This window comes from Leucoraja erinacea, unplaced genomic scaffold (genome assembly GCF_028641065.1).
Source record: "Leucoraja erinacea ecotype New England unplaced genomic scaffold, Leri_hhj_1 Leri_95S, whole genome shotgun sequence".
Taxonomy (NCBI): domain Eukaryota; kingdom Metazoa; phylum Chordata; class Chondrichthyes; order Rajiformes; family Rajidae; genus Leucoraja; species Leucoraja erinaceus.
In genome coordinates, this window is record NW_026576905.1 from 259,916 (window position 1) to 273,658 (window position 13,743).

At 48.0% G+C, this 13,743-nt stretch overlaps 2 protein-coding genes across 3 annotated transcripts in view; one reads left to right on the plus strand and one right to left on the minus strand.

Annotated features, from left to right (window-relative positions):
• Positions 1-1,974: 1,974 nt before the first annotated feature.
• ufsp1 (UFM1-specific peptidase 1 (non-functional)) lies at positions 1,975-8,115 on the minus strand. 2 transcript variants are annotated; one of them, XM_055631911.1, is made up of 2 exons: positions 7,940-8,115; positions 1,975-4,743 (listed from the first exon to the last, which is right to left on the minus strand). In XM_055631911.1, the coding sequence occupies exon 2, from the start codon at positions 4,716-4,718 to the stop codon at positions 4,068-4,070; it is 651 nt and encodes a 216-aa protein (XP_055487886.1). In that variant the 5' UTR covers positions 4,719-4,743; positions 7,940-8,115; the 3' UTR covers positions 1,975-4,067. The 2 variants fall into 2 exon arrangements, with proteins under 2 accessions (XP_055487886.1, XP_055487885.1); XM_055631910.1 differs by lacking the exon at positions 7,940-8,115 and adding an exon at positions 7,527-7,745.
• Positions 8,116-12,446: 4,331 nt separating this feature from the next.
• The window catches only part of LOC129695151 (neuralized-like protein 4), an 89,150-nt gene continuing 87,853 nt past the window's right edge, over positions 12,447-13,743 (plus strand). The window contains 1 exon segment of the mRNA XM_055631918.1: positions 12,447-12,699. Coding sequence (XP_055487893.1) covers positions 12,535-12,699 — 165 coding nt within the window. The 5' untranslated portion in view covers positions 12,447-12,534.

The following is a 13,743-nucleotide window of genomic DNA, read 5'->3' on the forward strand; positions in this document are numbered from 1 at the left end:
TTATAATTTGTTTGGTTGTTTTGTTGTTTGTCTTTTGCACAAAAGTCCGCGAGCATTGCCACTTTCATTTCACTGCACATCTCGTATGTGTATGTGACAAATAAAAACTTGACTTGACCAACTAAAGTTAGGACATGAACTCAGGTTGCTGGAGTGCAACTGCAGCTTTGTTTCAGCCCGAAACGTTGCCTATTTCCTTCGCTCCATAGATGCTGCTGCACCCACTGAGTTTCTCCAGCACTTTTGTCAACCTGCAGCTTTAGCTACTGTACAGACCAAGAAGGTAAACATTGCACCCTTGGGGGATGCGAGGTGAAATCAATTAAGAAATGCATTTAAAAAGAGTTGTATCAACTACTTCTGTGGAAAACAGACATCTCTCAATCACAATGTATTAACAAGGACTGCAGATGCTTGTCTGCCAAAGAGACACACAAAATGCTGCAGTAACAGCAGGTCAGGAAGCATCTCTGGAGAACATGGATAGGTGACGTTTCAGGTCAAGGCCTTCAGACTAACTGACGGACGGCACTGGAGGCAAAGCTTTAAGAGGAGGGGCAGTGCTGTACACCAACTTGGAAGGTCAGTTAAGTATTGTAGTTTTCCAAAATTTCGTTTGGCTTTCCCCCCCAATTAGCACCATAAACATACATGGACAATGTAATTATTTTTGAGTTTATAAAAATAAAGATACAGCATGGAAGCCGGCCCTTTAGCCCACCAAATCCCCACCAACCATTGATCACACATTCTAGGTTTCCCACTTTCCAATACACTCCCTTTATATTAGGGTCGACTTTCGAGATGCCAATTAACCTACAAACCCATACGTATTTGGGCTATGGGAGGAAACCGGAGCGCCTGGAAGAACGGCACGTGGTCCCAGGGAGAACAGGCAAACTTGCAATGTCTGGGGCTGTGAGGCAGCAGCTCTACCGGCTGCACCACTGTGCCGTCCTTGTAACAGCAATGTTTTTTTTAATACAAGAAAATCCTGACCAGTTGACACTGACACCAAACCTATCTGAAAAACCCTCAATCTCAAGTTCACATGTAGCACCTTTGGGGCATTAACCCAGGCTGTGGGGATTTTAAAGTCAAAACACTGCATTGCACCAGATTAAGTTACAAGATAGATTTATTCACAGCATTTCAACCCCACTTCCCATTCCGAACCCGTCCTTTCTATCCTGGGCCTCCTCCACGGCCAGAGTGAGTCCCACCGCAAATTGGATGAGCAGCACCTCGTATTTCGCTTGGGTAGTTTACACCCTAGCGATATGAACATTGACTTCTCCAATTTCAGGTAGTCCTTGCTTTCTCCCTCCTTCCCCATCCCTTCCCAGCTCTCCCACAAGCCTACCGTCTCTGCCTCTTCCTTTCTTCCCCCGCCCCCCGACATCAGTCTGAAGAAGGGTCTCGACCCGAAATGTCGCCTATTCCTTCGCTCCATAGAAGCTGCCTCACCCGCTGAGTTTCTCCAGCTTTATGGGCTACCTTTGATTTTTCCAGCATCTGCAGTTCTTTATGAAAACATTTATTCACAGATAAATTAGTTTTAATTAACTATTACTGACATCAGAAGCAGCAACAGCATCTATCTCGAGGATCCAACAGTCCAATGAGTTAAGTTTCTTCAGATGATTGCTGATATTCCCAAGTGCCATTAAGAACTTATTGTTCTCTTTTGGGACATACCACAATAAAACACCCTTGACTGTTAACCAGAGGGACTAATATCTCCTATCTTTTCTGAAATTAAATTGACGTCCCCAACTCTTGCCTCTTGGGTGTTATCTATAATTAAGCTAAACTATTGATATGTACACAAGGGTAGTCGCTATGCTACTCAGCCATTTGAGACAAATATACAAGATGCATCTTTAAACTCTCATTGCACGGAGGAACTCTAGAATGCAGATGTAACGAGCATAATTGTAGGCACAAAATAAATGTGATTACAGTACACCTGACCAGATTCCACATTAGTTTAATGGTCAATGACGTAAATTGTTTCTTACACCTGTGCTCCTGTTTGCCAGTTTGACCAGCTATTCCGCCACGTGCTTGCAAGTACCAGATGAACTGAAGCAAATTTGCAGAGTGGGAGTTGTTTAGGAGACGAGAAACTGCAGATGCTAGAATCCTGAGCAAAAGCCAAAGTGCTGGAGGAACTCAGCAGGTCAAGCAGCACCCATGGAGCGAATCGACAGGTGTCGTTTCAGGTCAGAACCTTTCTCGAGACGGAGAAGGTGCTAGACCCGGATGGTCATTTGTCCTCCACAGTTGCTGCCTGACCCAGAGATCTTTTGGAAGACAAAAGTGCTGGAGAAACGCAGCGGGTGCAGCAGCATCTATGGAGCGAAGGAAATAGGCAATGTTTCGGGCTGAAACCCTTCCTGAGAGATCCTTCAGCGGTTTGTTTTTCTGCTCAGGATTCCAGCACCTGCAGTTTTTCCTGAGGTACTAAAGGAGGGGTTAGTCTGGGAGGGTATCAGCAAAACAAGTACTAGTTGCACTTTGAGGACAACGTCGGATGTCCCAGGGCCACGAAATCTCAAGGAAGCGAACAGGCATCATCATATGGAGGAGGGAGTTGTTGACAAATGCAATATGGCCACAGTAGGACCTCTACTGTGTTATTTTAGGATGGCTAGGTATATGCTTTACAGAGAACGAGGTGGTTTTAGATTTTCTGGGGATGAAATTACAGAAAGCATTAATCGCTCAAGAGACTATCTGCATTCATTGGGACCATCAGCATTTACATATGTTTTTTAATATCTTATTTATATAGCACATTTTTAGTCAACTTGCATTGACCCCAAAGTGCTTCACATAATTACATTACATTTACACACAGGCAAAGGTGGGTGAAGTGTCTTGCCCCAAGGACACAACGACAGTATGCACTCCAAGCGGGATTCGAACCGGCTACCTTCAGGTCGCCAGCCGAACACTTAGCCCATTGCGCCATCTGTCGTCCCGTTTAATGGATCTAATTTTTTTTAAATTGTTTGTATTTTGGTGGTAATTTTATTTGCATTTGGGTTAATTGTTTGGGATTTTTAACTTTTGAATTTTTAATAAATAATAGTTATTTAATTTTTAAGGCAACAGCCGACCTACACTTTAGCTAATTGAACGGTTCCGGCTGTGCAGCTTTTCATTTAGGTAACGTGCTTCTTTTGTTAAATTTTGTCAAATAGGTTTGTTAAATTCTCCCGTTCCCTAGAAACATCATGGGATGACGATAATGGGCTACGTTAAAACTCAGCCACAGTGACAGCTTAATGTCATCTCAATCTATAGCCGGTCAATTCTGATGCAAAATGATCAACTGCGGTTCAATGTAAGTCTAAGCACCTTCATCAGTTAATATCTCCCATTGGAAACAATGGCAACGACTGAAGCACCGAAAATCCAGACTCCAATGTCAAGATTATGGATGAGAGGGGATCTCATTGAAACATATGAGATTGTTAAGGGCTTGGACACTCTAGAGGCAGGAAACATGTTCCCGATGTTGGGGGAGTCCAGAACCAGGGGCCACACAGTTTAAGAATAAGGAGTAAGCCATTTCGAACGGAGACGAGGAAACACTTTTTCTCACGGAGAATGGTGAGTGTGGAATTCTCTGCCTCAGAGGGCGGTAGAGGCAGGTTCTCTGGATGCTTTCAAGAGAGAGCTAGATAGGGCTGTTAAAAATAGCAGTCAGGGGATATGGGGAGAAGGCAGGAAAGGGGTACTGATTGGGGATGATCAGCCATTGAAATGGCGGTGCTGGCTCGAAGGGTTGAATGGCCTACTCCTGCACCTATTGTCTATTATGCACTGATTTATGGCGGCAAAGTTCTTCATGGTAAGGAATGAATCTTTCTAAAGTCAGAAGCAATGGAGGCTCCTGCTCGGTCATTAGACTCTTGTCAGTGGGTGAACTTACAGAGAGCACCACATAACGCAGTGTTAAGCAATTTCATCAAATTGCTCTGTAAATATGTCACTTCACAACAGCAGACATGGAGATGTTTTGGTCAACAGCTGAAGTAGGTTGCAGCGATGAGCAGTTACACACCTTTCCACTGAGGGAGGCAAAAGTTATAGAATGAGTTCTGATCAAATAGGTCCAATTTCTTCCAGGCCACCCAGCCTTTCCTCTGGGCATACTCCTTGTCCAGGGTTTTCCCAGAGTAATGAGGGTCCAAAATAAGCAGGTAGTGGTGCTCCGACCCTGTGAAAATCCCCAATATCCCCTTTGAAGCACTGTCACTGTCTCCACCCATCATGACCGGGGACCCCAGCGTGTCAAAGTGTGAGTGAAGCTCGTCTATTTTCTGCAGCAGCTCCCCCCCTTTCCGCACGTGGACGAGTTTGCAGGGAACGTCGTGGAATTTATCGATGCACAGGGCGATTTCAAAGGAGCCGATCCAAGTCTTGGAGTTGACGAAGCTGGGAGGCTTGTCTTCCATCTCCACCAGCGCCTCTTGCACCTCTCTTAGAGTGGGTACTCTGTGGTTGTTTTGATTAGTCTGCTGTAAAATGATCCAGGAAGAGAGGGTCTGCATTGTCCGGTAGCCACAACCCCAGCCGCAGTCATCTGTGCCATCGCAGCCGTAGTGGTAGTACAGATAATCTCCCCGGATCAGGGAAAGCCGATGGACACCAAACTCAGACTCGGGGAGAGGGAGACCAGAGTGAATGTTCTTCACTAATTCCATGCTTAGTAAGACGTCCTCTGGTAGCCTGGCAAAAGACACACAGCATTTGTTAATGACTAACCAGTTTTGTCTGGAGCATCATAAACTGACAGGAATTGTGATAGAAGTTTACAAATGATTAAAGACACAGATATGGTAGGCAGTCAGAACCTTTTTCCCCCACAGAGATTAGAGGGCATAGCTTTAAGGTGAGAATTTGAAGATTCTTGCGGCAAGTTTGTTTGCTTATACAGAGTGGTGGGGGTCTGGAACGCACTGCCAGGGTTAGTGGATGAGGCAGATATGATAGTGGCATAAAAGGCTTTTGGACAGTTACGTGGATATGGAGGGATATGGATCACGTGTAGGCATAGATTGGTTTAACTTGGCAGCATGTTCAGCACAGATGTTGTGGGCTGAAGGGCCTGTTTCCCTGCTGTACTATTCTATATATCATGACTAGTTCACAAGAACAATGTAATGTGCAAAATGAAGGGCGACACAATGGCACAACTGGTTGAGCTGCTGCCTCACAGCGCCATGAACCTGATTTCCAGCACCGTCTGCATGGAGTATACATGTTCTCCTCGTGACTGCGTGGATTTTCCCTTGGTGCTCCACCTTCCACCTAGTGGAAGCTGGAGCACCAAGGGATTAACTAGTGCAGTGACCAGTTAATCTACCAACCCCCAAGATGTTGGTAGATTAACTGGTCACTGCAAATTAGCCTGGGCCACCTCTGCACATCGTAAGGAAGTACAGCAACAGATGTACAGCACTTAGGGAAATCAATCTCCATAATATTTTATTAGCTCAATAAAAAAACTTATTAGCCAATAATAATAATAATTATTAGCCAATAAATAATATTTTATTAGCCAATAAAAAAGTAATAAAGAAGTATACAAAGAGAACCATATTAATCTCGAGGACCGAACGTGGGCAGTTGATGAACCACCAGCGCAATGCAAGGTAACACTAGAGGGAGCAAGCATAAGTGGTCAGGGGGAAAGAGAAAGAGCTACAGGAAGTGACCACGTGCATGTACTAATTATCGGAATACATGGACACCAGTGGGGAATTCTGGTCAATGTAGTTTGTACAGGAGCTGGTGGAGGAAGTCAATTTACGAGTCGAGTGTTTAATTGTCATATGTACCAAACCAGAATAGTGAAATTCTTGCTTGCAGCAGCATAACGGGTCTGTAAACACAGTACTCAGAAGATCAGTACTCATATACAAACAACAAAAAGTTCCATAAATTAAAAAAAAAAAGTTGAACATAGAGAAGACTAACCAAGCACCAGTCACACTGGGTAAAGGGCCTCGAGAAGACAGTGTTGGGCTATATTAAAGGGACAAATACAAATCGGTTTGATGTTATCAAACCTGACTATTGGCTCCACAAAAAAGCTGGAGAAACTCAGCGGGTGCAGCCTTGCATCTATGGAGCGAAGGAAATAGGCAACGTTTCGGCCCGAAACGTTCCTATTTCCTTCGCTCCCAGATGCTGCTGCACCCGGTGAGTTTTCCTCCAGCTTTTTTGTGTAACCTTCGATTCTCCAGCATCTGCAGTTCCTTCGAACACTGACTATTGGCTCCATTGACTTATTTGCCAATTCTTTATGCCTTGATACACATCTAAAAGATTCCAGGGTGGCACATTCTCTGAATCCTTTCAGAAGCCAGAGCGGGGTGTTAGGGTAATAATTCCCCCCAATGCTTCAATGATCGTATCGAATGGTGGTGCAGGCTCGAAGGGCCGAATGGCCTCTACTCCTGCACCTATTTTCTATGTTTCTATGTCTGTGGAATTCTCTGCCTCAGAGGGCGGTGGAGGCCGGTTCTCTGTAGAGAATTCTTTCAAGAGAGAGGCTCTTAAAGATAGCGAGAGAGAGTCAGGGGATATGGGGAGAAGGCAGGAACGGGGTACTGATTGTGGATGATCAGCCATGATCACATTGAATGGCGGTGCTGGCTCGCAGGGCCAAATAGAAACATAGACAATAGGTGCAGGAGTAGGCCATTCGGCCCTTCGAGCCAGCACCGCCATTCAATATGATCACGGCTGATCATCCAACTCAGTATCCTGTACCTGCCTTCTCTCCATACCCCCTGATCCCTTTAGCCACAAGGGCCACATCTAACTCCCTCTTAAATATAGGGTGATTTCACCAAAGGTCAAATGAGCGTAGATCCCCCCTCACGTGACCGAAAATTTTAACTGGAGGACATATGTCGCGTTTGCTCGCTGAATTTCATCAAAAGTAAGGCATTATTAACTTACTTTTGATGAAATTCAGCGAGCAAACGCGATAATTCCCGATATTTTGGATCTTTAAATCTCCACGGCAAATGTCAGCTGTTCATTTTCCGCTGTTTTCTACCTTCAGTTCCCTCTTGTAATTACCTTACTTTCTATGTTTTTTTTGTCCTGAAAATTTAGGTTGCTCTGGTGACGGTCTTCCTGCACTCCTAGCACATAAATGTTTCAGCTCAAAAATTTGGAGTTTTCCAAACTTTTAACGGGTGGGAAAGTGCGTGTTTCCCCATTCACTAACATGTACCGAAGTGACATATGTCCTCCAGTTAAAATTTTCGGTCACGTGAGGGGGGATCTACGCTCATTTGACCTTTGGTGAAATCACCCTATAGCCAATGAACTGTGTGGCCTCAACTACCTTCTGTGGCAGAGAATTCCACAGATTCACCGCTCTCTCTCTCTGTGTGAGAAATGTTTTTCTCATCTCGAGCATTTATTGTACATATTTATTTCTCGAATGAAGTCTACGTTTTCAACCGAGGCCCCTCCCGCCGGCGGTTCCTCACCTGAGCAGCAGTGAGGTTGGGGCGACGCCACTGACGCGCTCTCCCGGCCGGAGGGTGAACAATGGCGTCGGCGGCGGCGACTCGGCCGCTCTCTCCGCGCGCAAAATGGCGGCCGGAGACAGCCAATAAGGAGAGAGGCACGGCGCAAGCACGTGACCTCCTTCCCCTCTCGTCCAATGCCAGGCGCCGGAGCCACCCTACGTCACTCTGTTGCTAGGGGGAGACAGCCAATGCGGAGCGAGGCACGGCGCCACACCACGTGATCTCGTCCAATGGCGGACGTCGGAGCCGCCACACTGCCCCCCCCCCCCCCACGCGGGGCGCGACGCGCTGCCGGGCCAATGGGCGCAAAATGGGGGGGGGGAGACCGCCAATAAGGAGAGAGGCACGGCGCCACACACGTGACCTCCTACCGATCTCGTCCAATGCCGGGCGCCGGAGCCACCCCGCGTCGCCCTGTTGCTAGGGGGAGACAGCCAATGCGGAGCGAGGCACGGCGCCACACCACGTGATCTCGTCCAATGGCGGACGTCGGAGCCGCCACACTGCCCCCCCCCACGTGGGGCGCCGCGCTGCCGGGCCAATGGGGTTAGGTGGGGGGGGGGAGAGACAGCCAATAAAGGGAGACCCCAGGGGACCTCCTACGCATCTCGTCCAATGCCAGGCGCCGGAGCCCCCCCGCGTCGCCCTGTTGCTAGGGGGAGACAGCCAATAAGGAGAGAGGCACGGCGCCACTCCACGTGACCCCTCTCGTCCAATGCCGGGCGCCGGAGCCGCCCCGCGTCGCTCTGTTGCTAGGGGGAGACAGCCAATGCGGAGCGAGGCACGGCGCCACACCACGTGACCTCCTTCCCCGCTCGTCCAATGGCGGACGTCGGAGCCGCCACACCGCCCCCCCCACGTGGGGCGCCGCGCTGCCGGGCCAATGGGGGTGGGTAGTGAGCGGGGGGGGGGCGGGGCGACACGTGACCCCTCCCTCTCGTCCAATGCCAGGCGCCGGAGCCACGTAGGCGCCCTGTTGCTAGGGGGAGACAGCCAATGGGGCACGGCGCTACACCACGTGACCTCCTTCCCCTCTCGTCCAATGCCGGACGTCGGAGCCACGTAGGGCGCCCTGTTGCTAGGGGGAAACAGCCAATGGGGCACGGCGCTACACCACGTGACCTCCCCCTTCCCCCACTTGACCGCCAGACCTCCCGGCGAACTCTCCGCACTGCGGCGTGACGTCAGCTACCTTTGCAACCTTCTCTCTGCACACGCTGACTGACCGGGTGGGTATTAGAGTCAAGAGTGTTTTATTGTCATATAGCCCAGATAGGACAATTAAATTCTTACTTGCTCAACAGATTATGTAAACGGTCATTAGATAGGTCATAAGTCAAGTCAAGTCAAGTTTATTTGTCACATACACATACGAGATGTGCAGTGAAATGAAAGTGGCAATGCTCGCGGAACAACAAAACAACCAAACAAATTATAAACTCAACCATAACACACATATTATTTTACATAATAAATAATAGAAGGAAAAACGTTCCTGGTGTCCCTGGTGAGAAAGTTAGTCCCTGGTGAGATAGGCGTTTACAGTCCGAATTGCCTCTGGGAAGAAACTCCTTCTCAACCTCTCCATTCTCACTGCATGGCAACGGAGGCGTTTGCCTGACCGTAGCGGCTGGAACAGTCCGTTGCAGGGGTGGAAGAGGTCTCTCATGATTTTGTTTGTTCTGGAGTTGCACCTCCTGTTGTATAGTTCCTGCAGGGGGGTGAGTGAAGTTCCCATAGTGCGTTCGGCCGAACGCACTACTCTCTGCAGAGCCTTCTTGTCCTTGGCAGAGCAATTCCCGAACCAGATGGTAATGTTCCCGGACAAGATGCTTTCCACCGCCGCTGCGTAGAAGCACTGTAGGATCCTCGGAGACACTCTGAATTTTCTCAATTGCCTGAGGTGGTAAAGGCGCTGCCTCGCCTTACTCATCAGTGCTGAGGCGTGTGATGATCATGTCATATCCTCAGAGATGTGGACTCCCAGATATTTAAAACTGTTCAAGACATAGGAGTAGAATTAGGCCAATGTACAGGAAAGCAGGTTCGATCCCGAATACGGGTGCTGTCTGTACATAGTTTGTGCACCTTCTCCCCGTCACCTGGTGGATTTTCTCCGAGATCTTTAGTTTCCTCCCACACTCGTAAGACGTCTAGGCCTTCTATAAATATAAATTGTGTGTAGGATAGTGTCAATGTGCAGGGATCGCGGGTCAGCGCGGATTGTTTCCGCGCTGTATCTGTAAACTAAACTAAAAAACTGCAGATGCTGGTTTATTCCAAAGATAGACACAAAATGCTGGAGTAACATCGACCCGGAACATCACCTATTCCTGTTCTCCAAGGATGTTGTCTGACGCGCTGAGATACTCCAGCATTTTGAGTCTACCTTCTGCAGAATTTGGCCATTCGGTCCATCAAGCCTGCTATGCCTTTTCATCATGGCTGGTCTATTTCCCTCCCTCAACGCTATTCTGCCATTCCCCATAATCTTGACATCCTTACTTATCAAGAACCTATCAATTTCTGCCTTAAAAGTAGTCAATAATGGCGGCACAGTGGTCGACTTGCTGCCTTACAGTGCCAGAGACCCGGGTTCGATCCTGACTACAAGTGCTGTCTGTACGGAGTTTATATGTTCTGTGGATTGTATGTTCTCATGGATTTTCAACGGGTACTCTGGTTTCCTCCAACATTCATAAGATCATAAGAGATAGTAAAATTAGGTCATTCGGCCCCTCAAGTCTACTCCCTCCTCCCTATCTCTCTCTTCAAACCCCATTCTCCTGTCTGTAGGTTAATTGGCTTCTGTAAAGTGTAAATTGTACCTAATGTGCAGAATAGTGCTCGACCTGAAACGTCACCCACTCCTTTTCTCCAGAGATGCTGACTGACCGCTGAGTTACTCCAGCATTTTTGTGTTTGTACTCGGTGTATACCGCCCGAGTTGCGGGGTTGAAAATGACCTGGAGCGGGGCCTTACATCATCGGCTGGCGCTGCTTTAAATGGCCGCGGGCCTTGTTAGCGCACACCGGGGGCTCCAACACCAAGACCCAGAGCACGGCCTTGCATCGCCCGGCGCGGCTTTAATGGCCGCGGGACACTTACCATCGCCCGCCGGGGGCTTTGACTCTGACATCGGGAGGAGAATGAGGAGTGCAGGGGAGAGATAAGACTTTGCCTTCCATCACAGTGAGGAGGAGATTCACTGTGATGGATGTTTGTGTAAATTGTGTTGTGTCTTGGTTTTTTTTCTTGTGTGTATGACTGCAGAAACCAAATTTCGTTTGAACCTCAATGGGGTTCAAATGACAACAAATAAATTGTATTGTAAACCAGCATCTGCAGTTCCTTCCACCCCACTCAGTCCTTCGCCATGCCATTGATTTCAACCACCGCTTCCGCCTCACCTTGACCTGCTGCTGCAAAGTGGATGCAGAACCCCTGCGGCCCTCCGTCGAAAAGCTCGCACCTCCTTGCGACCGAGCGGGGCGGGGGCGGGTGCCGTGCCGTAGAATCCATCATCGGCTCTGACCTTCCTTCCATCGAGGGGATTTATCGCAGTCGCTGCCTCAAAAAGGCTGGCAGTATCACCAAAGACCCACACCATCCTGGCCACTCACTCATCTCCCTGTTACCTTCAGGTAGAAGGTACAGGAGCCTGAAGACTGCAACAACCAGGTTCAGGAATAGCGACTTCCCCACAGCCATCAGGCTATTCAACCTGTTCGGACAGAACTCTGATTACTGCCACTTTCTGCTATTTGCAGAATCGAAGGTTACACAAAAAAAAATCTGGAGAAACTCAGCGGGTTGTAGCAAATGCATCTATGGAGCGAAGCAAATAGGCATTGTCCGTTTCGGGCCGAAACCCTTCTTCAGACTGATCGGGGACGGGGGTGGGCGGGGACAAGAAAGGGAAAAGGAGGAGGAGGAGCCCGAAGGCTGGGGGATGGGAGGATTACAGCAGGGGGGCTGAGGAGGGGGATAGAGACAGCAAGGACTAACAAAATTGGGAGAATTCGATGTTCATTAACCCGGGTATGCAGACTCCCCAAAGGAATATGAGGTGCTGTTCCCTCCAATTTCCGGTGCTGCTCGCTGTGGCCATGGAGGAGACCCAGGACAGAGAGGTCGGAGACGGAGTGGGAGGGGGAGTTGAAGTGCTGAGCCACCGGGAGGTCAGCTTGGTTATTGCGGACCGAGCGGAGGTGTTCGGCGAAACGATCGCCCAACCTCCGCTTGGTCTCACCGATATAGATCTGCTGAAGCATCTAGAGCAGCGGACGCAATAGCATCGCAACCTGGCTGGGACAAAACTTTGATTATTAATAACCACTTTCTGTTATTTGCACTTTATCAGTTTATTTATTCGTGTGTGTATATATTTATATCATGGTATATGGACACACTGATCTATTTTGTAATAAATGCCTACTATGTTCTGTTGTGCAAGAATTTCATTGTCCTATCAGGGACACATGACAATAAACTCACTTGAACTTGAACCTTCTGCCACACTCAGTCCTTCGCCATGCCATTGATCCAACCACCGCTTCCGCCACACCTTGAACTGCTGCCGCAAAGTGGATGCGGACCCCCTCCGCCGCCCTCAGTCGAAAAGCTCGCACCTCCTTGCGACCGAGCGGGGGGCGGGTGCCGTGCCGTAAAGCGGCCGATGCGCCAAGCTTTGGCCGAGGGAGAGGTGAAGCGGGGATGCCACTCAGCCGTAAAGTGGAGATGCCCCTCAGCCGTAAAGCGTGCGCGGTCGATCACAGTCGTAAAGGGGTCGCGCAGCGTCCCCTCCGTGCGGGGCACTGCCGTAAAGCGATTGAAGGGGGCGCCACGCAGCCGTAAAGTGGAGCGCCTCCCAGTGGGGAAAGTGTCGCGCGTTGGAGGAGCCGCGGCTGCCGTTGGCGCTGCCGTTGCTGTTGCCGGCCCGGGCCCGCTGCCGCTGCCGCAAGGATGGCGGCCGAGTTCCACCTGCGCACCGGCAAGCTGGTGGCCCTGCTCAACGGCAACCGCACGGCCAAGCGCAACAAGCCGACCGAGGAGTTCAACCACGGCCTGGCCATGAGCCGGGAGCCGCTGGGCGACGGGCAGCTCTTCCAGGTGCGCATCGACCGAAAGGTGAGTGGACGCGACACTCCACCCCCCCACCCCCCTCCTTCGCCGGGCACCGCCGCCAGGAAACACCGAGGATCCAGGCCTACCCCCTTCACTGAGAGGGAACCAGGCTGTAGAAATGCCCCCTTTTGTGGGTTAACGGGGCTGGGCAGCGGCTACAGCAGATTTATCATCATTAATAATGATTTATTATCATTAATAATTATTTATTCTCTATTTTACAAATGGAAACATATATACACACACATACACATATATAATATCTACACATGTATACATACACACACACACATACACATATATAATATCTACACATGTATACATACACACACACGCATATATAATATCTACACATGTATACGTACACACACACATATATAATATCTACACATGTATACATACACACACACATATATATCTACACATGTATACATACACACACACATATATAATATCTACACATGTATACACACACACACACATATATAATATCTACACATGTATACATACACACACACATATATATATACACACACATATACATACACACACACACATATATATATATACACATGTATACATACACACACACACATATATAATATCTACACATGTATACGTACACACACACACATACACACACCTATATACACACACATACATATATCCATACACACACATACATATATCCATACACACACACATATATCCATACACACACATGCATATATACATACACACACATGCATATATACATACACACACATACATATAATATATATACACGTACATATATACACACACATACATATAATATATACATACATATACATGTAATATACATACATATGCACATATGTATATACATACATACATATACACACACACATGCATATATATACACACACATATAATATATGCACATGTATATACACATATATACATACATGTATATACACATATATATCCACACATACATATATACACGTTTATACACATATATAAACACATACATGTATATAAACATACATACATGCACATACATAT

Coding starts and splice junctions, on each gene's coding strand:
- ufsp1 (XM_055631911.1), bottom strand. CDS start 4,718: ATGGAATTAGTGAAGAACATTCACTCTGGTCTCCCTCTCCCCGAGTCT.